General features: G+C 38.2%; 1 protein-coding gene across 2 annotated transcripts in view; it reads right to left on the bottom strand.

Moving 5' to 3' along the window:
• riox2 (ribosomal oxygenase 2) overlaps window positions 1-25,968 on the bottom strand; it is a 76,591-nt gene that overhangs the window by 11,036 nt on the left and 39,587 nt on the right. For both annotated transcript variants that reach the window (XM_028800232.2, XM_028800231.2), the window contains 2 exons: window positions 19,279-19,382; window positions 13,876-13,978 (listed from right to left, as the gene is read on the bottom strand). In XM_028800232.2, the coding sequence (XP_028656065.2) occupies window positions 13,876-13,978; window positions 19,279-19,382 (207 nt within the window). The remainder of the gene's footprint in view (window positions 1-13,875; window positions 13,979-19,278; window positions 19,383-25,968) is intronic.

The raw sequence follows: 25,968 nt of genomic DNA on the forward strand, positions 1-25,968 counted from the left end.
ACTCTTGATGTTAATGGTCAAGACTCACTATTTAATTATATACAATTTATTTTTGTATAGCCCAAAATCACACAAGAAGTGCCGCAATAGGCTTTAACAGGCCCTGCCTTTTGACAGAGCCCCAGGCTCAACACTCTAAGAAGACAAGGAAAAACTCACAAAAAAACCCTTGTAGGGAAAAAATGGAAGAAATCTTGGGAAAGGCAGGTCAAAAAGAGACCCCTTTCCAGGTAGTTTGTGCGTGCAGTGTGTGTCAAAAAGAAGGGGGTCAATACAATACAATACACAGAACAAATTCTCAATACAGTATAAAAATATATCCTGCCAGTCATGTGTCTGTCTTATTTTGAAGGCTAGTAACCTAGGGTCAATGGTAGGGCCTGTGGATGGCCATATGTGGTATACATATAGATATTATGGAAATTACGCAGGTAAATTCTGTTCAGTGTTATGACTGGCAGGCAGGGCAAAAGGTAAATACCCATAAAACCCTTAAATTAGACTGCAAGGAACAGGTAACTAAATTAAACTTATTAAACGAACTGAAACAGATACTCAATCATCGGACTCTCATAAAGGAAAATAAACTAACAGCAGCAGACTCAAAAATTGTTTCAACACTTAAGAAAATAAAATGAGTAAGAAAACACAAAAATAAATAAAAGGAAGAAGAGACAACTAAACTGCACTGATTAATGAATTACAACTAACTAAATAGTATTTCTGCCAATATTAATTATTCAAATAAATACAAGAAACAAAATTCAAAAAGAGAAAACTAACAAATTTACAATGCCATACAAAAGTGTGGGCACCCTTACATAAAATTACTGTGAATAGTTATGTGAGCAGAAGATGAATGGATCACTAAAAGGTATAAAGTTAAAGATAACATATTTCTTTTCAGCATTTTATGCAAGATTAGCATATTGTTTTTGTTTTGTACAACTGTATAGTGAAACAAAGGAAAGAAGCAACATGAAAAGGTTTGAGCACTTCAAGATATCGGAGGTCTGAGATACCATTTACAAAGGTCTCAGAGCTTAATTAGCTCATAAGGACTATGCCTGGTTCACAGTCATCATTAGGAAAGCCCAGGTGATGCAAACTGCAAAGCTGTATAAATCCTCTGACTCCTCAAACCTTGTCCCAACAAGCAGCAGCCATGGGCTTCTCTAAGCAGCTTCCTAAAATTCTGAAAAATAAAATAATTTATGTTCACAAAGTAGGAGAAGGCTACAAGAAGACAGCAAAGCATTTTCAGGAAGCTGTTTCCTCAGTTCATAATGTTATAAAGAAATGGCAGTTAACAGAACAGTGCAGGTCAAGGTCCTTGGATTGCTGGAGAGGCAAATAAAAAACCCCCGTTTGAATACAAAAGACCATCAGGAAGATTTAGCAGAATCTGGAATGGTGGTGCACTGTTCTACTGTGCAGCAACACGTGAACAAATATGACCTTCATGGTAGAGTCAGTAGAAGAAAACCTTTCCTGTGTCCTAACCACAAAATTTAGTATCTACAGTTTACAAATGACTATGTAAACCAGCCTGATGCATTTTGGAAACAAGTCCTGTGGACTGATGAAGTCAAAATAGAACTTTTTGGCCACAATGTGGAAAGGTATGTTTGGAGAAAACTAGGGTGCCGAATTCCAGAAGAACTCCACTCCAACTATTAAGTATGGGGGTGGATCGATCATGCTTTGGGCTTGTGTTGCAGCCAGTGGCACGGGAAGCATGTAATTGGTAAAGGGAAGAATGGATTCAAATAAATACCAGCAAATTCTGGAAGCAAACATCACACCATATGTAAAAATGTTAAAAAGAGGATGGGCCCAACAACAAGATAATGATCCGAAACAAACCTCAAAATCTACAATGTAATACCTCAAAAGGCGCAAGCTGACAGTTTTGCCATGGCCCTCACTGCCCCCCAACCTAAGCATCACTGAAAATCTGTGAATAGATCTCAAAAGAGCAGTGCATGCAAGATGGTCCAAGAATCTTGCAGAATTAGAAGCCTTTTGGATGAATGGGCAAAAATACCACAAGTAAGAACTGAAGATTCTTAGCTGGCTACAAAAAGCCTTTACAAGCTCTGATGATACTTGCTAAAGGGGTTGTTACTAAGTATTGACCATGTCAGGCGCTCAAACTTTTGCTTCAGGCCCTTTTAATGTTTTTGGTATTCTGTTCCTGTGAATGATGGAAATAAAAATGTAACCCTGCTTAAAATTTTACAGAAATGTGTCATCTTTAATTATATGCCTTTTGGTGATCAGTTAATCTTCTGCTCACTTAACTATTCACAGTAATAGAAGCAAGGGTGCCCAAATGTTTACATGTCACTGTACTTCAGTAATTCTATAGATAAGTTTCAGAAGGTCCAATACTATTCCGAACACTTAAGCAAAAAGATGAAAGGCTCAAAAAGAATACTTTTCAGAAGAAAAATATTTTTTTTAAAAATCACACCTTTGGTATGAGACAGACCTAGAAAGTTACAGTTAATGTCAAACTCACGTAAGTATTTGCTTTACTAGAATAGAATGTTAGTTTTACATTGCCATATAGATAAATGAAAGTTTCGATTTTTATCGCCTATAAGATAACACGTTAAAGGAACATTTCTAGTACTATGCTGTAACTCTGATGTAATTGTATAATGAATTTGAACAAACAAAATTGAAAGGTATAGAGGCCTACAGTTTTCTGACAATAAATATTTACTCATGTAGCCAGTCAGTCAGTCATTATCCAACCCGCTATATCCTAACACAGGGTCACTTTGTCTGCTGGAGCCAATCCCAGCCAGCATAGGGTGCAAGGCAGGAACAAAACCCTGGCAGGGCACACACACACCCACACACCAAGCACACACTAGGGACATTTTAGGCATCGCCAATGCACCTAACCTGCATATTTTTGAACTGTGGGAGGAAACCAGAGCACCCGGAGGAAACCCATGCAGACACGGGGAGAACATGCAAACTCCACGCAGGGAGGACCTGGGAAGCGAACCCGCGTCTCCTAACTGCAAGGCAGCAGCGTTACCCACTGCGCCACCGTGCTGCCCAACTCATGTAGTATATTTTCAAATTCAGTAATGTATACAGCTACGTACTTATAGCAATGCAGTAACTTAAAGAAAAGTAACTAAGATATGTACACCTGAAAATGAAACATCTGTACTGTTTTTGCTTGGAATTTCTTTGAAGATAACTTGGAGTGCAAAATTTGTAGTCCTTACATCATAATCAATGCTTGAATCTTTCCAGTAGCTTTGAAATTTTGGAAATATCGACAAAAAGCTGCCACACCATCTTTGAAATATCCATCCATCCATCCTCTTCCGCTTATCCAAGGTCGGGTCGCGGGGGGCAGTAGCTTGAGCAGTGATACCCAGACTTCTCTCTCCCCAGCCACTTCTTCTAGCTCTTCCGGGAGAATCCCGAGGCGTTCCCAGGCCAGCCGGGAGACATAGTCCCGCCAGCGTGTCCTGGGTCTTCCCCGGGGCCTCCTCCCAGTTGGACGTGCCCGGAACACCTCACCAGGGAGGCGTCCAGGAGGCATCCTGATCAGATGCTCGAACCACCTCATCTGACTCCTCTCGATGCGGAGGAGCAGCGGCTCTACTCTGAGCCCCTCCCGAATGACTGAGCTTCTCACCCTATCTTTAAGGGAGAGCCCAGACACCCTGCGGAAGAAACTCATTTCAGCCGCTTGTATTTGCGATCTCGTTCTTTCGGTCACTTCCCATAGCTCATAGGTGAGGGAAGGAACTAGGCTTGGGCGGTAATACGGTAATATGGTATCCTGCGGGATCTACAAATAGCAACGGTATCAGTTTCAATACTATTATACCGTCATAAAAACAATGCACTTATATGGGAGACAAGGATTAAATATTAAATATAATTTATTTAATGCCTAAAAATGCGTATGTGTGGTTGTCATCATGTGACAGCGTGGAGGAGAAAGAGAGAGGTGGGGAAAGATGGCGAGTCGCGCACCAAGTGACCTGGTCTCGAAAAAGAACACAACTTCTGCAGTTTGGCAGTATTTCGGGTTTCGACCGAACGAGAAGGGAGAGGCGGTAAATACAGAAGAGGCAATTTGCAAATTGTGCAACAAAAAGGTGACCGCGAGAGATGGAAATACCTCGAACCTAAGGTCGCATATACGAAACCACCATCCACTCACTGCTGCGAGGATGGACCCGAGTTCACTCAGTGCAACAGTTTCAACGCCTCCTGATGCAGGACCAACAACATCTAGGTCCACCGCCAGTATGCAGCCGACGATAATGGGGGCCTTCGGGAAAGCAACAAAGTACAAAAGGGACAGTGTCCGTTGGAAAACCTGTACTGATGCAGTGACAAAATACTTGGCGAAGGAAATGGTCTCTTTCCACACAGTGGAAAAAAAGTCCTTTACAGACATGGTAAAGGTCCTAGATGCCCAGTACGAGCTGCATGGATGGAAATATTTCTCACAAACAGCCGTCCCACATTTATATAGTAAAGTTAGAGACAATGTTCAAGTGCTGCTGTCAGCGGCAGACAGTTATTCCTTAACAACTGACATGTGGTCGTCAGTTAACATGACACCATATATGTCTCTGACTGTCCATACTATTACACCTGACTGGAAACTTGAATCCAAATGCCTCCAAACTACGTATTTTCCTGAGAGTCATACAGCGGACAATCTTGCTGCTGCGCTCAGAGCTGCACTTCAGGAATGGCAACTTGACGAGAAAAAACTTTCAGCCATAACCACTGACAACGCTGCCAACATTCATGCCGCAATCAGGTCCCTGCATTGGCCGTGGCTATACTGCTTCGGTCACAATCTAAACTTGGCTGTCACAAATGGATTGCATGACCAGAGGCAAAAAAACGAGCGCGCCCTCGGACTATGCCGTAATATTGTCGGGGCCTTTTCACACAGCTGGCAACGTAAGCATGAACTCCACAAGAAGCAAGTGGACTTGGGACTCCCAAAACATAGTCTCATAACGGTAAGCATAAAATGTGCAGAGAGTTCCTCAGGGGCAGGGGCTCAAATATAAAAAAAGGGGCATATATATATATATATATGCTTTGCATCACATAAATAAATTATATTGAAAAGTAGGCTATATTAAAATAGAAAACCATTTTTTAAATTGTAATTTTTTTCCTGTATTTTTTATCAAATAAATGCAGGCTTGATGTGCATAAGGGACTTATTTAGCATAAAATAAATGTGCATGCAAATTTGACCAAACGGAATAATATACATTAATGGACTTATTTATTTATGCATTAATTCGTTTATTTAGGCCTATTTATTCATTCATTCGTTTATTTAGGCCTATTCATTCATTTAATCGTTTTTTCATCATTCATTAATTAATTCATCCATCCATCCATCGGCAGGACTGCGCAACTCGCTGGGGCTCCAAACTGGCAATGGTGGAGCGCATCCTCGAGCAGGCTCAAGCGATCAGACACGTCCTGTCTGATGACAGAAAGAGCAGCCTGTCCCTGACCTGGCAGGACATGGACGTCTTGAAAGCTGTTCACGAAGCACTGAAACCAGTCGGTGACTTCACTGATATTTTGTCAGGAGAAAATTATGTGACCAGTTCCTGTATCCTCCCCATACTACAGCTCTGCAGGGACAATGTGTTGGCTGCGTCAGAAAATGACCTCCAGCTAACAAAGTCAATCAAAACTGGAATTCTAACAAAGTTGGAGGCCAAGTAAAAATCCAATTCAGTGCGCAAAATATTGCGAAAATGCACTTTCCTCGACCCTCGTTCCCGTGGAGGATATGAGACGGATGACAACGCATTGGCTGAGACCAAGGCTGAATTAAATGCTGAGATCGTGAGCTTAGAGGCAGCAGGTCCAGTGGCCATCAGAGTGGAAGAGGGAGAGGCGCAACCTGCACCCTCACGAAAAAAAGATGACTCTGGGAAGTATGCTGCAAAAAAAAATCTGATGCAATGGCAGGTCCCGTCGGCATCGGCACCGTAGAGCAGTGGTCCCCAACCTTTTTGACAGTAAGGACCACTTTATTAGATACAAATTTTTCCACGGACCGGTCGGGGGGGGGGCAGTTTTATACACAATTTACATAACATTTCTATTATTATTAAGTTATTAAGCAGTTCGCATACGTTTGCAACCTGAGATTTTTCTTCTTTTTTTGCATATAACAAAGACATATGCTTTGCATTTGCCATTCCAACAGATTGCACATCACAAACATTAACACTGTTATCGTTTTTTTCGTGTCTGCCGTTTCTATAGGAGGGTGACAATGAGTTAAATTCCAATGGATGTTTTTCAAATGTTGACAAGCAATAAGCAAAAGGTATCACTGAAAACCACAGAAAACAAAAACAGCAAAAGAAAAAAAACAGAACGAGGAAAGTTCGAAGAAAGAATTTTTTTTACAATGTTTCTGTTTGGGGATTGTTGTGCAAACGTGCACATCTGAGCTGCGACCACAGATCTAACTGCTCTGTGTATGATTCATTCAGGCATTTCAAGGTCACTTCATTGTAATGAAAGCATCTGCTGAATGTACTTCGTAGTAACGCGATTTCTATAGACTCGTGTCATATGGGGAAACTGTCGGGACCGTAACAATACTTTGTTGTAATACTCTCTCACCTCGGTCTCTCTCCTCTCTCTGCGCCGCTGCAAAGCCCCGCCCGCCAAGCGTTCTGAAAAGTCTGAGTGAGTCTCCGTTGCCGGCAGTTCTCTCGCGGCCCGGCTGTCAGACGGCTGCAGCCCGGTAGTGGGGGACCCCTGCCGTAGAGGACAGAGTCGGAGCTGAAATAACAGCCTACTGTTTGGAGCCAGATACTCAAGGAGACGAGGACCCACTTCTGGTGGAAAAATGCTGCCAGGCATTTTCCCCAGATGTCGCGAGTGGCACGAAAGTACCTGTGCGTCTATGCCACAAGCACACCATCGGAGTGGGTTTTCAGCACCGCTGGTAAAGTTGTCGGTCCACAACGTGCCCTGTTAAAGCCAGACAAAGTAAACATGCTGGTTTTTCTAGCGAAAAATCTTGACTAGATTGATGCCACATGCCATTCGTTCCTATTCGCACTGTGTTTATTTTTATTTATTTAATTGATTCAGGTATTTTTATTTGGTTTACGTTAAAAACAATATTGGAAAGAAGACTGGAAAGAAGTTTTTGTTTAGGACTATTGCTTTGCAATACTTTTTATAATATGGATGATGTTTATGTTAATTCAACTCTAGTTGACTGTTGTGGGTCTATTTGCACTTTTTTATAAGCTGCTCTTCTTTGTTATTAAAAGTTGTTCAGGTGATTTAATTTAATTGATTTGTGTGCGCGTCTCCGCGCGAAAACTGTTCTGGATGTTTATGTTAATTTAATTCTGTTTGACTGTTGTATTTGCACTTTTTTATAAACTGCTATTTGTTGCTAATAAAAGTTGTTAATATTGTTCTGCATGTTATTTTGTTATTGTTTCAGTATTAGTGTTTGATATTCAGTTTCTGAACGGTTTAGGCACAAGCCAACAGTTTGGTGACGCTGTCTGAGCCTTACCTCACATTTTTTTTATTATTCACGGTAATACCGTATACCGAGGTAAAATAGGGAGGAGGTTTGATGGTATCAAAATTTGGATACCGCCCAACCTTAGTAGGAACATAGATCGACTGGTAAATTGAGAGCTTTGCCTTACGGCTCAGCTCCTTTTTCAGCACGACAGACCAATGCAGAGCCCGCATCACTGTGGACGCTGCACCGATCCACCTGTCGATCTCACGCTCCATTCTTCCCTCACTCGTGAACAAGACCCCGAGATACTTGAACTCCTCCACTTGAGGCAGGATCTCGCTCCCAACCCTGAGAGGGCATTCCACCCTTTTCTGGCTGAGGACCACGGTCTCAGATTTGGAGGTGCTGATTCCCATCCCAGCCACTTCACACTCAGCTGCGAACCGATCCAGAGAGAGCTGAAGATCACGGCCTGATGAAGTACTTTGAAGTACTTCCCCCACCGACCCACAACGTCCCGAGTCGAGGTCAGCAGCGCACCATCCCCACCATATACAGGGTTGACACTGCACTGCTTCCCCCTCCTGAGACGCCGGACGGTGGACCAGAATCTCCTCGAAGCTGTCCGAAAGTCGTTCTCCATGGCCTCCCCAAACTCCTCCCATGCCCGAGTTTTTGCCTCAGCAACCACCGAAGCCGCATTCCGCTTGGCCTGCCGGTACCTATTAGCCGCCTCCAGAGTCCCACAGGACAAAAGGGACTGGTAGGACTCCTTCTTCAGCTTGACAGCATCCCTCACCGCCGGTGTCCACCAGCGGGTTCGGAGATTGCCGCCACGACAGGCACCGACCACCTTACGGCCACAGCTCTGGTCAGCCGCCTCAACAATAGAGGCACGGAACATGGCCCATTCGGACTCAATGTCCCCCACCTCCCTCAGGACGTGGTCGAAATTCTGCCGGAGGTGGGAGTTGAAGCTACTTCTGACGGGGGGCTCTGCCAGACGTTCCCAGCAGACGCTCACAACACGTTTGGGCCTACCAGGGCTGACCGGCATCCTCCCCCACCATCGAAGCCAACTCACCACCAGGTGGTGATCAGTTGACAGCTCCACCCCTCTCTTCGCCCGAGTGTCCAAGACATGTGGCCGCAAGTCCGACAACATGACCACAAAGTCGATCATCGAACTGAGGCCTAGGGTGTCCTGGTGCCAAGTGCACATATGAACACCCCTATGCTTGAACATGGTGTTTGTTATGGACAATCTGTGACAAGCACAGAAATCCAATAACAAAACACCACTTGGGTTCAGATCGGGGGGGGCCATTCCTCCCAATCACGCCCTTCCTGTTCTCACTGTCATTGCCCACATGAGCATTGAAGTCTCCCAGCAGTACGAGGGAGTCCCCAGAAGGTATGCCCTCTAGCCCACCCTCCAGGAACTCCAAAAAGGGTGGGTACTCCGAACTGCTGTTCGGCGCATACGAACAAACAACAGTTAGGACCCGTCCCCCCACCCAAAGGCGGAGGGAGGCTACCCTCTCGTCCACCGGGGTAAATCCCAATGTACAGGCTCCAAGTCGGGGGGCAATAAGTATGCCCACACCCACTCAGCGCCTCTCACTGGGGGCAACTCCAGAGTGGTAGACAGTCCAGCCCCTCTCAAGAGATTGGTTCCAGAGTCCAAGCTATGCGTCGAGGTGAGCCCGACTATATCTAGCTGGAACCTCTCAACCTTGCGCACAAGCTCAGGCTCCTTCCCCTTCAGAGAGGTGACATTCTACGTCCCAAGAGCCAGCTTCTGTAGCCGAGGATCGGACCGCCAAGGTCCCCGCCTTCGGCTACCACCCAACTCACACTGCACCCGACCTCCTTGGCCCCTCTCATAGGTGGTGAGCCCATGGGAAGGGGGACCCACGTTGCCTCTTTGGGCTGTGCCCGGCCGAGCCCCATGGGTGCAAGCCCGGCCACCAGGCGCTCGCCATCGAGCCCCACCTCTAGGCCTGGCTCCAGAGGGGTGCCCTGGTGACCCGCGTCCGGGAGAGGGAAAACGCCGTCCAAATATTTTATTCATCATAGGAGGTTATGTTGATCTGTATTATGTATCTTTGAAGTAAGATATCCAAAACAATTTGTAAGACAATGTTTGCGAACCCAGTTTTTAAAGGTTTAAAATCCCACTTAACCATTATGCAAGTCTGATTACCAGCCACAGAAGTCATAAAAAAAAATTTAGTGGTGATTATTGTTGCTAAAAGGGGTTTTGCCAATTACTAGATACAATACAATTCATTTTTTGTATAGCCCAAATCACACAAGACGTGCCACAATGGGCTTTAACATGCCCTGCCTTTTGACAGCTCCCCAGCCTTGACTCTCTAAGAAGACAAGGAAAAACCCTAGTAGGGAAAAAATGGAAGAAACCTTGGGAAAGGCAGTTCAAACAGAGACCCCTTTCCAGGTCGGTTGGGTGTGTAGTGGGTGTCAAAAAAGAAGAGGGTCAATACAATACAATACACAGAACAAAACACAAGGGTTGACATATTTTTTCCAATGTGAATGACTACACTATGTATTCAGTATTAACAATAAATACATTTACAACGGTTTGTGCATTATTAGTGAAAGCTAATTGTTTTTTTGCCTATTATTGCAACTTAGTTGAAGATCAGACCATATCTGATGTGAGTAACTAAAGAAGACATTCACATAATTCCAAACGATTCATAAACTTTTTCTTGCAACTGTGAATATCAAAATTCATTACTATCAGGAACAAACACAACTGAGTGAACAGAATAAAGACTCAATATCATGGCAATTAAACAAAGACCATGAAAGCTTTGCCTCTACAACAGCACACCGTAGTATTTGGGGGACCCTTCTTCCTAGCCTCAAGTAAGAAGGGGAAAAAGGAGGACAGGACACCATCCAGTAAAGAATCAATTAAAAATATCAAATATGAGAATGTTAATGGAAAACAGTTAACACAAACACATCAACGAAGAAAACAAAGTCATTTACAAAGAAAGAGAAAAGAAAGAAAAATAATGAACAAAACTAAAGTTTGGGGCAAAGCTTTACAAAGACAAAGACTTCAAATACTTTTCATGCTTGACAGCCAACCCCCTTTAAAGAAAAAATAATAAACCGTTAAAAACAGACACCATGCTTAATAATACAAAAATAAAGCAAGGATGGATTATACTTGCTCCTGCTACCCTGCTCTAAACAAGCAGGTTTGGAAGATGAGTGAATGGATGGATGACAGCATATTTATCATTAAGTGATTGAGTGTCACAACCTTCTTTATCATACTAAAAAACATTTTATACATTGTTATTTTGGAACACAAGCATAATGGCATACTTGGAACTCTGTAACTAATCTGTCAACTGTCAGAATAACAGTTGGTTAAATTGTTAGATATGTAAGTGTACACTTGCTAACACACAAAAAACACATGGTGCCATGTGTTCTCAAAAAATGTGACAGACAGATGAAGCAGATTAACCATTTGTGGTGTAAACAACTTGTTCTTTGCTCACCAAAATGAATAAGGATCCAAAAAAAGAAGCCCTATAGAGGAAACCTTAACTAAATTAAACTAGCGCCTGTGGTCATATAAAAAAAAAAAAGAAAAAAAAAAACACAAAACAAAACATGTGCAAAATACTCAATGGTGCAAAAAGCCACTATCACAAACATGTTAATCATTTCTTCTAAAGATTAAAAAAGCTTACAAAGTGACTGCATCTCTCTGTTAACTGTATTTAACACTAGAATATCTGAAACCTACAAAAAAAGTTGTAATCCTGAGCCACCTTAAATCCCTTCGCACCTCTCCATCAGCTTCTTTGGTTTGTAAATGTGTCGATCAACACAAGCAGCAAGCAGTCTGCTATCCCATTCCCCCCTACCAACACAGCTGAAGTTCTCCCAGCTCAAGTCTCTTTATCTGCATGTGAGGTGCCCGGAGGTGTATAGAGTAAATAATACTGTATATCATTATTTGGAATACATACATTTCATGTGTTCCATGTCTACAACAATCTGTGTAAGTGTAGGATGACAGGAAATGTGAGGCAAGAACTGCTGAACACAAACCTAACACAGAAACTTTTTCCATGTTATAGTAATAATGACGTGAAGTGTATAATGTGTGAAGACTTTAGTCCAAATATCAAATAAACACGTGCACTTTTATTCAAGAATATAACCAAAGAAAAAAAAACTTCATGCTATTTACATGTTGTTGTCAATGAGTTAAAAACCCACGCTGAAATGTCAATCGACAGAAAGTTAATATGTCTTCTTGGATGGTGTAGAGGTAAGAACTGCTCCCTTATAACAAAAAGGTTCTAGGTTTGAGTCTGGGTGTTCCTCATTTTGAGTAATGAGCTGCTATTATTATTACTATTAATAAAATAAAAATATACATTTGATTTGAGTCTGTAACACCCAATCTAAATTTTGGCTACTTTTAAAAGTTAGCGCTTTTTTTATTATTCAGTTTTATTCTGTCAGTGGCATTCATGTGGTACAATGAACTTGCCTCTCCCTCTCTGAGTTGATGGCATTTATCTCCATTCTTTTCACAACAACAGAGATGACCACAGAACACAGAAGAGAAATTACTTATATATTGTATATACAGCACTAGATTTACCCAAGAAATTGCCTAAGACAATGGTGTATGTAACTAAGTACTTTTCTTTATAATATTTGTTATTTTTTTATTAGAGGTTAATACTACTAGTTCACTGGAGAGCCATACTTTTGAACATGTCATATACATTTGCCCAGGAATAAAACATTCACACCCTAGATCAATTCTTGTTTTTCCTAGTGACTGACCATGGCTTTTCTTGACAGTCATTGGAAAAATACAGTTTTACATGAATTACTTGTTTGAATTCAAGCAGTTAATTAGTAAGAATAATGGAAATTTGAGTTAAAAATATAATTTCACCATGTAGCACATCCTGTAAAAAGGTATCTTCAATCAGAATTAAATGTGATGCTTTGATCTGTAATCTTGTACTGTCACAATGTTCTGGAGGATTTAGATCAAAAGGAACATAGACTAAATTGTAGATTTTTTAATGCACTACATATAACATTGACTTCTGCAGGCTGAACATTTCTGTTGAATATACAATGAATATTAAGCAATTGACAGAAAAAAAAGTGAAAAGAAATAACATTGTGAACTATGTACAGTGTCCCTGTGCTTGAAGTTGAAGCAAATTACTGGCTGTACTCTTTTTAGTGGATGTTTCGCCTTCTTGGCTTCCATTATTACTTTTATTTTACACAACAAAATATTAGTATAATAGGAATGGTGCGTAGTCAGAGCACCAAACTACAGTAAAATTTGATTGGGGTGGGGAGATGGGGTATGCCAGGCAGCAGTCCACTAAAAAGCACTACAATGTCGATCTCCTGCATCTTCTGATCGTCTGGGACTCGTTTACTGATCTGACTAAACATTTAAATTCACCAAGGCATATCATCACTCCTAGTTTGTACCATATCACAGTCTGAAGTTCGACTTCCAAGGGGACACCCCAGTTTCCATAAAATAGCCGCATTTCACCACGGGGGCATGTTATCTCTCACCTCGTTGTTAGAAGTTTATGTACCGTATATAAGCAAAATTAATAACCCCTTCAAATTTGTAAGTATTTTATAACACATGTCGAGGAGCAATAAGCCAACAGAATAGGAAGCACTGCATGTACACAAGGGGGCAACTTGCTAAGTATTTAAGCTCAGAACTTATGTCCTTACCCTCCCCTTCTGGTATCAACCTTCATTAGCATAAAGTGGCAGCTCCACTTCACTGCTCACTATTTTTTTCCTCCTTCTTCGCAGTGCTCAGGAGAAAAAATAATTCTTAGCCCACTTGTAAAGCACTATTACTGACAAATATGAACAAATAAAAATCACGTGTCGGATACATTTTTTTTTTTTGCAATGTCACCAGATTTCAATCAAATCCGTCAAGACATTTTTGAGGTGTTGGGTTATTTACTTTTTCTATTGACACATTGTAATGCCCTTTCTTACAGGATGCCTGTCAAATTTCAACCTTCTAACTAAACAGGAAATAGCATTCTCATGGACGAGTGAGTGAATCAATCAGCTGTACATCACATACACAATTTTTTTTAGAATTATCTCTATTACTGTGTTAACATGACTTAGATGATAAATGAATCATGACTAAACAAATAACATACAAAAAACACATGGAAAGGCTTTGAAGATTACTGTAAGAAATCAATAGAGAGTTATGATTCTCTCCAGAAGCAAAACACTACAGTGCTTACCAGCATTATTCTTCTAGGAATGCCTGCACGTATGGCCACATCTCCCTTCATGCAGTCAAACACGAGACCAGGCATCACATCCAATAAGAAATCTGCCCATGAGCTGATGAACATAACATAGCACACTTTTAATATGACCCACTTTTAATGTTATTACATCAGACTATTCAAAACCAAAAGTAAAAGTATTAAGTATAACATTAAATATATATTGCATCTGTGAGACGTCAATGATGCAAAATGTAAAGACTACCTGAAAACACACATTTATAAATCTATACTATATATACTATTTTATCTTTGTAAATCTATATATATAAAAATGGAATGGGTGGGTCGTCGGGTGGGCCTTTTTTTCATTCCGTCGTTTTTTCGACGTTTTGAAAATGTAGAATGATTATTTGATTTTTTTTGTTTTTATTTGATCGTGTCTATGTAGCCGCCGTCGTAATAAAGTATCGCTAAAATCGTCATTTATCGTAATTTATTTTTGACGTATAACGTCGCCGTCGTCGAGGTCAGTGATACCACTGCAAAAAATCTGCTTACGGTTGAAAGACACGCCCTACTCGCTGGACAGTTAAAAACACCAATCAAACTAACGATGACATCAAGTATTACCCAATCAAAAGTAGGAAAGGAGGCATCTTCATAAAATGCGTGTGGGATGATTTGCATGAGACGCTGCTTTAAAAAAAAAATTATAAAAAAAATACGGGATAAATCCCGTCCAGTATTGATTCAAAACGGGACGCGCAATTTCATTCTCAAACGCGGCACGATTCCGTATTTTAAAGGACGGGTGGCAACCCTACAGTGCCAGGTAACCACCCATACAATCACATTGTGATTCAGACTAGGAATGCAATGAATGTAATTACCCCGATCTACATACAAGGCGAAAGTCTTGCAACATTCAAAGATGATGGTTTGGGATAAGTACACCATACAACATAAAAGAGCTTATGAAGCCTTGAACCGAAAAAAGCAACATCTCAGAGATCGTAAAAAAAAAATAGGAGCTAATGTCGTTTTACTCGCTGTAGATTTTAGTCAAACATTACCAGTTATTTCACGAGGGAGACCAGCACATCAACTCAACGCGTGTTTAAAATCCATGCTTCTCCCACGCTCGGTTATATGTCGCGTGTTCTCGGGTAGGTGCACCAAAAAATGTATACATTTAAGCATGTAATGGGCAAACAAAAAATGAGGTATACCCGAAGGCACAGCAGTAGTACTTAATGTAACTTTACTTCTTAAATGTTAATGTTTTACTGTTTAATAATTTATACGCTTCTTATATGTTGTTCAAATTCTTTTATCAAAATACCACTGACAGCGCAATGCACGATAACATCGAGTGAATACACCATACGCATCCGCCCACGGCTGCCCTGCTGTGCGCAGATAGGACTTGATTGTACAATAAAATAAAATAAAGATAAAAAGACTAAAACAATCATCACCCATAAAGCGGATAGTAGACGTGACGTACTATATGTGTACCACATTTCAAGTGTATAGGTGCAACGGTTTGCGAGCTACAGGTCATTTAAAATCCTGGACAGACACACAAATTGCCACGGTAGCAAATTACTGAAGAAGATTTTACTGTTTAATAATTTATATTTATATGAAATGTGCTTCTTATATATTACTTCATATTCTCATATGATAATGATGTTAATGTTTATATTGATTTCTGTGTTATTAAAACTGCATGTATGTGTGTATATGTATATATATATATATATACATACGAGCTGTATATACCCGGCGTTGCCCGAGGCAGAAGTAACCTAATCGGTCAAACACTTACATATATACCAAAGTAAACCTAATCGGTTAAACAGCTTCATATATACAGAAGCGAACCTAATCGGACAAACAGTTATGCATGTGCAGAATAATTTTACAAAGATTATGCGTGTTAACAATCATTAAAAAGAAAAGATTGAGGAACTCTTCTTCTATATGTGATGAAGCTGGATGAAGCTGACTTGACGAAGACGTAGGTGGCATAGATTGGTTTTTCTAAAACAGAAGAAAAAAATGAGTATCTATTATTATTTTAAATTAGAATGAAAATGAGAACCTTGATTAGAGATAGATTATCCGTATTAAAATATGTGCATGAATAAACTTTTGGTAACTCTCTAGCAAAAGTTTATTCATACAAATTGGCATGGGATGGCTTTGTGAAAAAGTAAAAATTAGATAAAAATAAATTGAGAATGCGTACTTCGATTTGACTGAGATTATCTGTAATGATGAAAAAAAAGTTTAGTATGTTTTTTTTTCCATACGGGAAGGATGTAAAACCTTACATAGGCACCCTTCAGCCCGTACTGAAGGGTACTGTCAGATTCTTACTGACTAAAAAACACCCTTTTTATTCCACAGCTACCCCAAAAACCACTATTAGGCATTACTTTGGGGTGGCAGTAGTTTAGTTATGAAACAGCTGGGTCCTGAAAAAAATCTGTCTTATTAGTGGCTTCATCACATATAGAAGAACACTTCCTCAATCTTTTCTTTTTAATGATTGTTAACACGCATAATGTTTGTAAAATCATTCTGCACATTCATAACTGTTTCACCAATTAGGTTCGCTTCTGTATATATGAAGCTGTTTAACCGATTAGGTTTACTTTGGTATATATGTAAGTGTTTGACCGATTAGGTTACTTCTGCCCCGGGCAACGCCGGGTATATACAGCTCGTATATCAGTATTTCTGTTTCAAATGTGAAGCCAATGAATATTAGATAATAGTTCCATCTCTGATGTAAAAAAATAAAATTAAATAAACTGACTATTGCACAATTCCATATCAGAAAAAAATAACATGGACAAACCAAAGATTTTAAATTAAATAATTTTCTGCTACCTTAGGTACAGTATTGCATTCACCAGGGATCATACAACTAGTTATATTAGGATTTGAATCATTAATAACTAAGTAGAGAAACCAACAAAGATGCCTATATAAAATATATAAATATTTGAATACAGAGTCTATCATTGGTTATTTTCTCAAAAAACCTAAAGGATAAGTTTAGAATATTTCAAGTCAATGTTATTTCTTGGTTTATATGTGAAAAAGGGGGCTCCGCCCCCTGCTCACTTCACTCACCTACCCCCGGTGTTGGGTATCCTGAAATACATTGTTTGTATATCCGTCAGTCGAGCTCGTTCGTTTTAAACCCGTGCCTGCTTTGCTTCTGCAGTTTCAGACGCGCGTTTACTTCACTCCGCAGTGGTGCCACTCACAATATGGTAGTGACGCCTGTGCCTTCACTTCACAGTAGTGCCACTCACAATGTGGCGGTGAAGCCTGCGCCTTCCGTACTTTATGGACCCGTGGGGCCTCCGTAGCCTCTTCCGTTTGAATCTGGGCTGCAGCGCAGAGTCCTCTTATTTGTGTGGCTGTGTCGGTAGTCGTTAGCCATGGGCGCGTTGTTGCTTCATTACTCATTCACATCAGTTGAGCTCTTTCATTTTTGGGCCATGACTCCTTCGTGCACGGTGGATAAGACTTCGCGTGCGGTTTATGAGACGCGCGCTGTACGCGCCTGCGCAGTACGTCTCATGGTCCCATCGCCGTGTCCCTGCGTCCATGCCATCCGGTTTACCATTCTCGGTTAGTAATATGGATTTCCCCTTCGGATTAATAAAGTATCTATCTATCTATCAATTTGCCACATAAAATTGTCTTCTGAAGTGAAGCATTTTAAATAATTTTTTTTTTGCCTGTTCTTGCAGCTTACAACGGGACTAATTGATACACAAGTCCACAGGTTAATGAAAAATCCTTAAAACGTACCAAATACGGCCACTTTGAAGCAGCTAAGGTTTTGATTTCAGAAAAAATGTCTTCTGCGTTTTTGAGCATTTTTGAGATAATGAAAGAAAAATAGAAAGTAATTATTTATTCATAGGAACTATTTTTCTTAAGGTAAGAATACATTTCCTGCTTGCTTGTCCGCTCACTGTTTCCACTGTGGGTAGAGTTATGAGAACCCTGACATGGCTGTTCTGCCATGGCATGTAATAACAAACAATTTCATGCTCACATCATATAATTAATTTTTGCTAAACAAGGCTAACTTTTTCCCCATTACATTGTGTTGTTATTTTACACAGTCTACAGAGGGAGGTTCACACCAAGTGGTAATGTAGTGAAAACAGAACATAAGAACTTTATTGTACTTTGTACATATAACAATAAATCTCAAGTACTTTTTAATAAAAAAACTGCACATCGCAGTTTCCATGGTGTGTTCTGTGCATGCATGATACAAACAATGGCAAGGACAGAGTGTGTGATAAAGCAAGTTGAAACAACACAAACCAATTATCAACTTTTTTAATGCACAGTAACTGTTGCTGAGGACATGATAATATTATGGTAATAAAAGAACTGAGGACAATGTGTTTGAGCAAATTCACTGGCACACACTGATACCAATTAATCTGTACATAAACAGGTAGGACGTGTAAAATTCATGCAGACCTTGGCCCTGTAAGAAGTAATGACAGGATAAGAGGAGCTCCACTAGCGAAGGCAAAAATGGTGTCTGCGGCGGGGGTGAAAGCAGACACAGCACTTCCTGAGCCTGTAAACTATCACTATTAGTCAAACCTCTTATGATAGATTACTAGTAGCTTGCATGTTTGATAGAAAAATGCCAACTAAGACTGTACTTCTATTGTGTAGCCCATGGTGAGGAGTGGGAAGAAATAGTGTCCTATGGGTTGACCCCGAGTGAGCGTAATGAGGTAGAAGCGCATGTCACATATGCTGGAAGTGGCCACTGACAAAACAAAGTAAGCTTCCACAGAGTGAAAGAATATAAGTGATCATTAAGTGTGATTTTTTCACTTATTCTTGCCTAGCTGTCTACAGAACACACACAGAAATTCACATCTCGGCATGAACATCCAGTGACGCTAACTGGTGATGACTTTCAGAAGTGATTCCTGAAAGATGCCGCAGAGAAAGTCAAGCAGTAAAGTGTATAGCCTCCTTTTAAAATGGCTGAAAGTCACAATAATGTTTTGCTTTGTGCTTTTTTACTTCTTTAAATGACAAGGATATGATGTTTTGCAATATGCATGCAATCTCAACACACAGATCAACACTCAGTAACATTTTTGGCTTGAAAACAGGTGTATTTGGTAAGTCTTAAATTTTTTCATTAGCCTATGGGCCCATGTACCCGTTAGCCCCATTATAAGCTACAAAAACAAAAAAATATAAAAAATTCTTCCTTTAGAAAGCAATTCTATATAGCAAATTAATACATACCATGAAGAAATATCTTAAACTTGAAAAATACCAAACTTGTATTCTTTAATAACAGACCATACTTCATAAAGATACTAAATAATCACTTACTTCTTTTGGTAGGTGCTGATAGTTAAATGAGTTGAATGCTGAATTCCAGCAGGTGTATCGGCCTGGTGGATTGTGCCTCTGGGGAAATACAAGAGGTCACCTGGCTATAACATAAGGAGGGAGAAAGGAGGAGGTAATTATAATATACTTTAAGAGGAACAAAAAACATGTTTATGAAATATGAGGTAATACATTATTTAAAAAATGCCGTTACCACTGAGTACAAAAAGCACGTGAGTTCATCAAATATAAACTAGTGACAAGTAAAATGTACACTTTGTTGAAAAATTGTTGTTCGAGGTCTAATCAAGAGTTTACCAAAAAAGTTTTTTTGTTTTTTTTTTCTATTTAAATAACTTACTTCAGACATCTGATCTTTGAGTTTTTGAGTAAGAGAAGAGAAATCAAAAAGGAGAAGTAAACTTTAAAGGTCTGTTTATAGTTAGTTTGAATGGGTTTTCTCTAGGTACTCCAAAGATCGGAATACAGTATTAGGTTATGCATTTTGCCATGTCCAGGACTGCTAATAGCCTTGCACTCAATGCGGTCGGGAGCAGTTTCCAGCATCCCAAGACTCTGAAAAAGATTAAGTGAGTTTAGGAAATACATGGAAAAATGAAATGATAAATGCATGTATTTAGTGGTTTTTTTTTTCAGCTGCAGCCTTATAATTTAGCAAGTTTTTGCCAAATGGCTCTCATCAACACATTTTATAAAACTTAACTTTAGCTTAAATGGAATACTTTTGAAAGCATAACGTGCTCCACCACTAAACCAACAGCAAAATCCTTAAAAATGAAAGAGACTTCCTTGTCTTTATCTAACTTTTTACTTTATGCAAGTATACATGATTACAAAAAATAGTAATGTATACATTTAAAGTCAATCCATATTGCTAAATTTCTGAAAAACTCAATTTTTTGTGTGCATTACAGCTATGTAGCTAAACATGAATTACTAAACCCATTACATACATACATTATATTACATTTCCCCTTGGGATTAATAAAGTATCTATCTATCTATCTATCTATCTATCTATCTATCTATCTATCTATCTATCTATCTATCTATCTATCTATCTATCTATCTATCTATCTATCTATCTATCTATCTATCTATCTATCTATCTATCTATCTATCTATCTATCTATCTCATTAGTTCACAATCAAGAGTAATTTAGAACAGTCCTGGACAATATAAATTATCTATTTTGATCCCTCCCATCAGAGTGAAGTTGTCAGAACATATATTCATTTTGCCAACTCCAAAAAAAGACCTGAAAAGTTCTGGGAAAAAAGCTGTTGATATCAAACAGTCCAAAAACAGTTGCATAGAGATATCCAATTGAAGATACAAACTTTTACTTGAATTAACTATATTGTGCCCGAGTAATTTGTTTCAGATGATACTTTTTTACATTTACTTGAGTAGTTTCCATGTCACTAACTTTTACTTAAGTAAATTTTTGTCCAAATTTTGTCACAGGTTTAAAAAAAATCGTGGTGCCGATTAATTAATCATTTTGTCATTGGATAATGAGAAGTTACTGGTGAAAAGACCAATAAACACAGGAGTTCTGAGGCATTCATTTGCTAGATATTTAAGGTAAAACAAATTAGCAAGCTTTGCTATAGTTTTAAAGTAAGTGCTTTGAAATCAGCTACTTTTAATGTCATAACATATATGTGTGCAATCATTTTTAGAAACTGAGATGCTATAAAAGAATTTCTCAGTGAATAATTTTGTTGTTGGCAGTTATCTTTTAGCATCCTTAAAGGAAAACATAAGGCTGATGTCTTCAATTAGGTCAGCCATCTGTGATCAAAGAGGCATAATATGTTCATATATGTCAACATGCATTAAATGTGCTAAATGCAGCTTTAAACACTGAGAAAGCCTTGCAGATGTACAATTCAAATGTAACTACAGGATAACTAATTTGACCTGCTACATGGAAAGCTGGTGCATATTCATCATTGTGTCAGTTATAGAAAAGACATTTGCCACTGGGTAATACAGGTGGGCTTGTGCTCATGGGCACCGAGCAGTATCAGCTGACAAAGTTGCACTAAACACTTCAAAGCAGAAGTTTAATGTTTAGTTTGATTACCCTGCTGAATTTAATTTATTTCAACAGTCATGCTAACGTTTGAGTATCATAATCATTACATTCATACATACTTTGCCAAAAGTGAAAAAATGTTTTTTTTTACCAGACCACAATCCTCTATCTGTACAAGAGGAGCAATATTACTTACTGTGAGAGCGCTAGTCCTGTTTGCCCTACCTTTTCTTAACCTTGTTTTTCTACCTTTTATCATTTCTTTATTGCTGAATGCTCTGCATAACCTCTTACTATCAACAACAACATTTATTTATATAGCACATTTTCATACAAACACTGTAGCTCAAAATGCTTTACAAAATGAAATAAAATTAAGTTAATATAAAACAAACAAGATTAGCCAATAATATTATACAGTATGTAACAAAGAAAAAGGTAAGGTTGAATGGCCAGGAGGACAGAAAAAACAAAAAAAAACTCCTATTAGGCTAGAGAAAAAAAACTAAATCTGCAGGGGTTCCAATGCCAAAAGACTGCCTAACCCCAACTGGGCATTCTACCTGACATAGATGTTCTAAATCAGTCCTTATGGTTTTCAGGCTTCACATGAAAGAAATTGATGATGATGGTCATGTGGACATCTTGGGACACCCACCATTCAATCCAACACATGCAGCAGCATGTTACCTTGATCAGGTGGTGGTGGCGCAGAGAAGAACCAGAAATACAGCATAAAATAGTACAGATTAGTACCAAATTGCAGAACCCAGAGGAAAATGATAATTTAGCGCCCATATAGTGTAATAGAGATACAACTAAAATATAGCTACAAAAAAGCCATTTTAAAATAATGGGTTTTTAGCAGTTTGTTTTTTAATTGTTCTATAGTATTAGCCTGGTGAATTTCTACTGGTAAAGTATTTCAAATTTTCGGTGCATAACAGTAAAAAGACACCTCACCATTTCTTTTCAGGTTGGCTCTTGGAATTCTAAACAGACCTTCAATTGAAGATCTGAGGTTACAACCTGGAGTGTAAGGAGACAAACATTCCAAAATATAGGATGGGGTAAGATTATTTAAGGCTTTGTAAACCATTAGTAGAATTTTAAAGTCAATTCTAAATGACACAGGTAACCAATATAACAACACTAAAACTGGTCAAATGTGATCAGATAGTTTTTTTCTAGTTACAATTCTTGCTGCTGCATTCTGAAGGAGTGCATTAAAGTAATCTAGTCAACTGAAAACAAAAGCATGAATTAATTTTTCAGCATCGTGTAAAGTTATAACTTTAGCTATATTCCTTAAGTGAAAAAATGCAGTTCTAGTAATCTGATTAATATGTGATTTAAAATTTAGGTCAGAGTCAATAGTTACTCCTAAATTCTTTACCTCTGACTTGACTTTTAAACCCAAGGGATCAAGTTTATACCTAATACTCTCACTATTTCCATTCTGACAATCACTAAGATTTCTGTTTTCACCTTATACAGTTTGACAGAGTTACTGCTCATCCATTCAGAAAAGCAAGTAAAACACAGGGTCAGACAGCCAAGAGTATCAGGGTCATTAGGCGGTTAATCTGGGCTTTGCATGCAAAATGAAAAAATAAATTTACTTCAAAGGAAATGAAAGAGAGAATGATAAGTGTAATGAAAAGGTGTCTACTCTCATCTTCCTGTCTGAATTACTAAAAATATCTGAAAGTGGATTTGTTGAGATCATTCCATGGGTTGTAGCAGTATAAAGAAGAAAATGTATAGTTTAAATTTTTTCTTATGTTCATTGTAAAGTGCTAAAACATTAAAAGGTACACTATTAATTGGAACACAAGAGGAATTAATAATACTGTATATCACATTTAAATTATTACATCATTCGTACCCATTTCTTTTTTGTCCGCAAGAGAAAAAAGGAAAACAGATATTAATAATAAAAAATAAATTTAAAAAGGGGTGTTCCATATCGTTATAATTGCTACTTTTTTCAATTTTAAGTCAGTAAACCTCTAACACTAAAGTAGTGGAGAGATGTGTAATGTTCAAGAAAAAAAAACAACATTCTTAAAAACCTTCTAGGATCAACCATGGTGTGCTCCTGTTGTTGTGTAGTAGAGCTTTTAAACCACCAGTAAATATAAGGATTGGAAAGAAAGACCCTTGTCATTTTTGATACAGGTTATAATAACATTTGAATGTACATTGTAAAATACTAAAGAGTAACATATAATAATAGATTAGATTGCACAGCTCAATAATTAAATACATTCAGCCTCTTTATAATTTTACAGAATTCCAGATTGTGTTTTTTCCCCACTAGTAAAATATTAAAAATACAAAATTTTCTGTAATTGAGTATATGCCAGTAAAACTGAAGTACTTGCATACAGCTGCTGCTAAATGCGCTGCATATTGCTACTGAATACTTTACTTGTTTCAAGTGTTTCAAGTATGACATTCACAAACTATGACGTGGACATTTTTTAAGTGAATAATGCTCTTAATAAGTAGTTATGCAATGCACAAATTCAGAGCTGTACCATTCTTATGCATTGGTCTGCTATAGACTGCATCACAGCCTCTCTAGCTTTCTTAATAGGGGAAAGATTTACCTTTTGTATTGTTATAGATCAACTATTGCTTCTTGATCAACTGTTGAAAAAAACGCCACTGTCTCAGTTATATGTTCTTCTATTATATGACAATTAAATAAAACTCTGTAACTTTTCACAGCTGTCCTATAATACATTCATTGCTTCAATTTCACGCTTAACATCACAGGTACTCAATTTTCAGATGCTGCACTCTCCTCTGTGCTTTTTGAACTGTGACTGATACTGTCGACAATCTGTTGTCAGGGCTGCTTAAATCTCACAACAGGTAAGTCTTGATTTCATAGGCACATTTTGTGGAATTCCCCTACAGTGAATACTACAGTTCATGTAAAAAAATGTGTTTACATTTTATATTTGTATTGACAGATACAATTTAAAACTTAAAAAAAATGAACTTTAAAAAATTTTAAGAAGAAAACATCTGAAGTACTTTTACATCATATTTTGTTTTACTATTAAATTGTGTTTCTATCCATTATTTTTAAAAAATGCACAGACTTTTTATTTATTTGTTTGCGTATGTACCTTCTTGAGGCAGTTTGTTGAGTATAATGTTACTCTTCTAGGTAAAGAATTTAGAACAGATTTTAACCTCTGTGGTGACAGTGAAAACAAATGATTTTGCGCTCCCCATAAAAGCTCACATAGCCATCAATCAATCAATCAATCTTTACTTTAAATAGCTAACTATTCATCCAGGTAATTACTGGTAAAGGTTCTACACAGATTTTTTAACCACATCTACAAAAGGTTATCAACTAACTGTTCAGTTAATTTATATAATCAGGTTAGAAAGGTAGTGCTTGCTGTTATGCTACTGGAAATCCCAATCCACCTGATAAACAGTGGACAACGGCCATACTAAAGCTGTAGGGTTAATTTCACTATTACTTTGCTTCTCTTTTTTGTAATAAATACACCAATTTTGAATACATTTACACTTTCTTGTTATATTATACAGATTACTGTACTGTATTACTGTATTATGTAGATTACTAATATATAGACACAATAATTAATGTTAAACGTCAACATATTTCCAACAAATTGTAACATGAACCGACCCAGCTTGGAATGTACTTTATTTTAGTCCTGAAACCAGTAGTAACAGATCTTAATTATTAATTCATTATTGTTATATATAGTATTTATAAAATTACTTCAAAATTGGCATAAAGTTCTGAAGATGATCATAAAATTCATATACAGTACTGTACCTATGGATAAAGAAATGTAATTGAAAAATTTTATTATACTGCCACCTAGTGACAGCATTCAAAAGAAATGTAAAACTACACCAAAAGGAATCAGTTCAAGTATTTTAACTGACTCAAATACCGATAAAAATAGGGGAAAAAAAACTGACCCAACATTCAATATAATACAATATGTGCTCATACCACTATGTAACTCTACACATAAACAAAATACACAGATACTGTTACGCAACTCTATATGTAAACAATACCAAGCTGGTTATTATAAAATCATAACATTGAGTTAAAATCAATAAACTACTGCTAAGTTAAACATAGCATAAGTGCAAAACAACTCAATTAAAACATTCTTTTCATGGACAAAAGGAAGGCTTTCATAAGCCAATTACATAATATATTATCAATCCTTACTCAGCTAACCCTGCAAATTTGTCAAGTCGAGTTTAGGTCTTCAAAGTAGTACTATTGACTAAACAATTTTCAACAAATTTATTCTGTCTTTGGTTCTGTGTGAAGAAATATAAGCTAATATTTGTGCAAAACTCGCCCTTAATCAGCTCCTTTGCTGTTCCCCATGTTGCACATAAAGAAATAATTTTAGTAATAGACATATTTACTTTACTAAATCTCTTCCTAAACACTTCTATCATTCCATCAATTAACTTCATTTACTTAAGCTGAGAAGATTCAAATCATTTAATCTAGCCCGAAATCTCAAACCCATGCAACCTTGGAATAGGTGTAGTCATTTTTCTCTTAGTAATTTTAACATTCTGTTACTGTATGTAA

This window comes from Erpetoichthys calabaricus, chromosome 4 (assembly GCF_900747795.2).
Source record: "Erpetoichthys calabaricus chromosome 4, fErpCal1.3, whole genome shotgun sequence".
Lineage (NCBI taxonomy): Eukaryota > Metazoa > Chordata > Cladistia > Polypteriformes > Polypteridae > Erpetoichthys > Erpetoichthys calabaricus.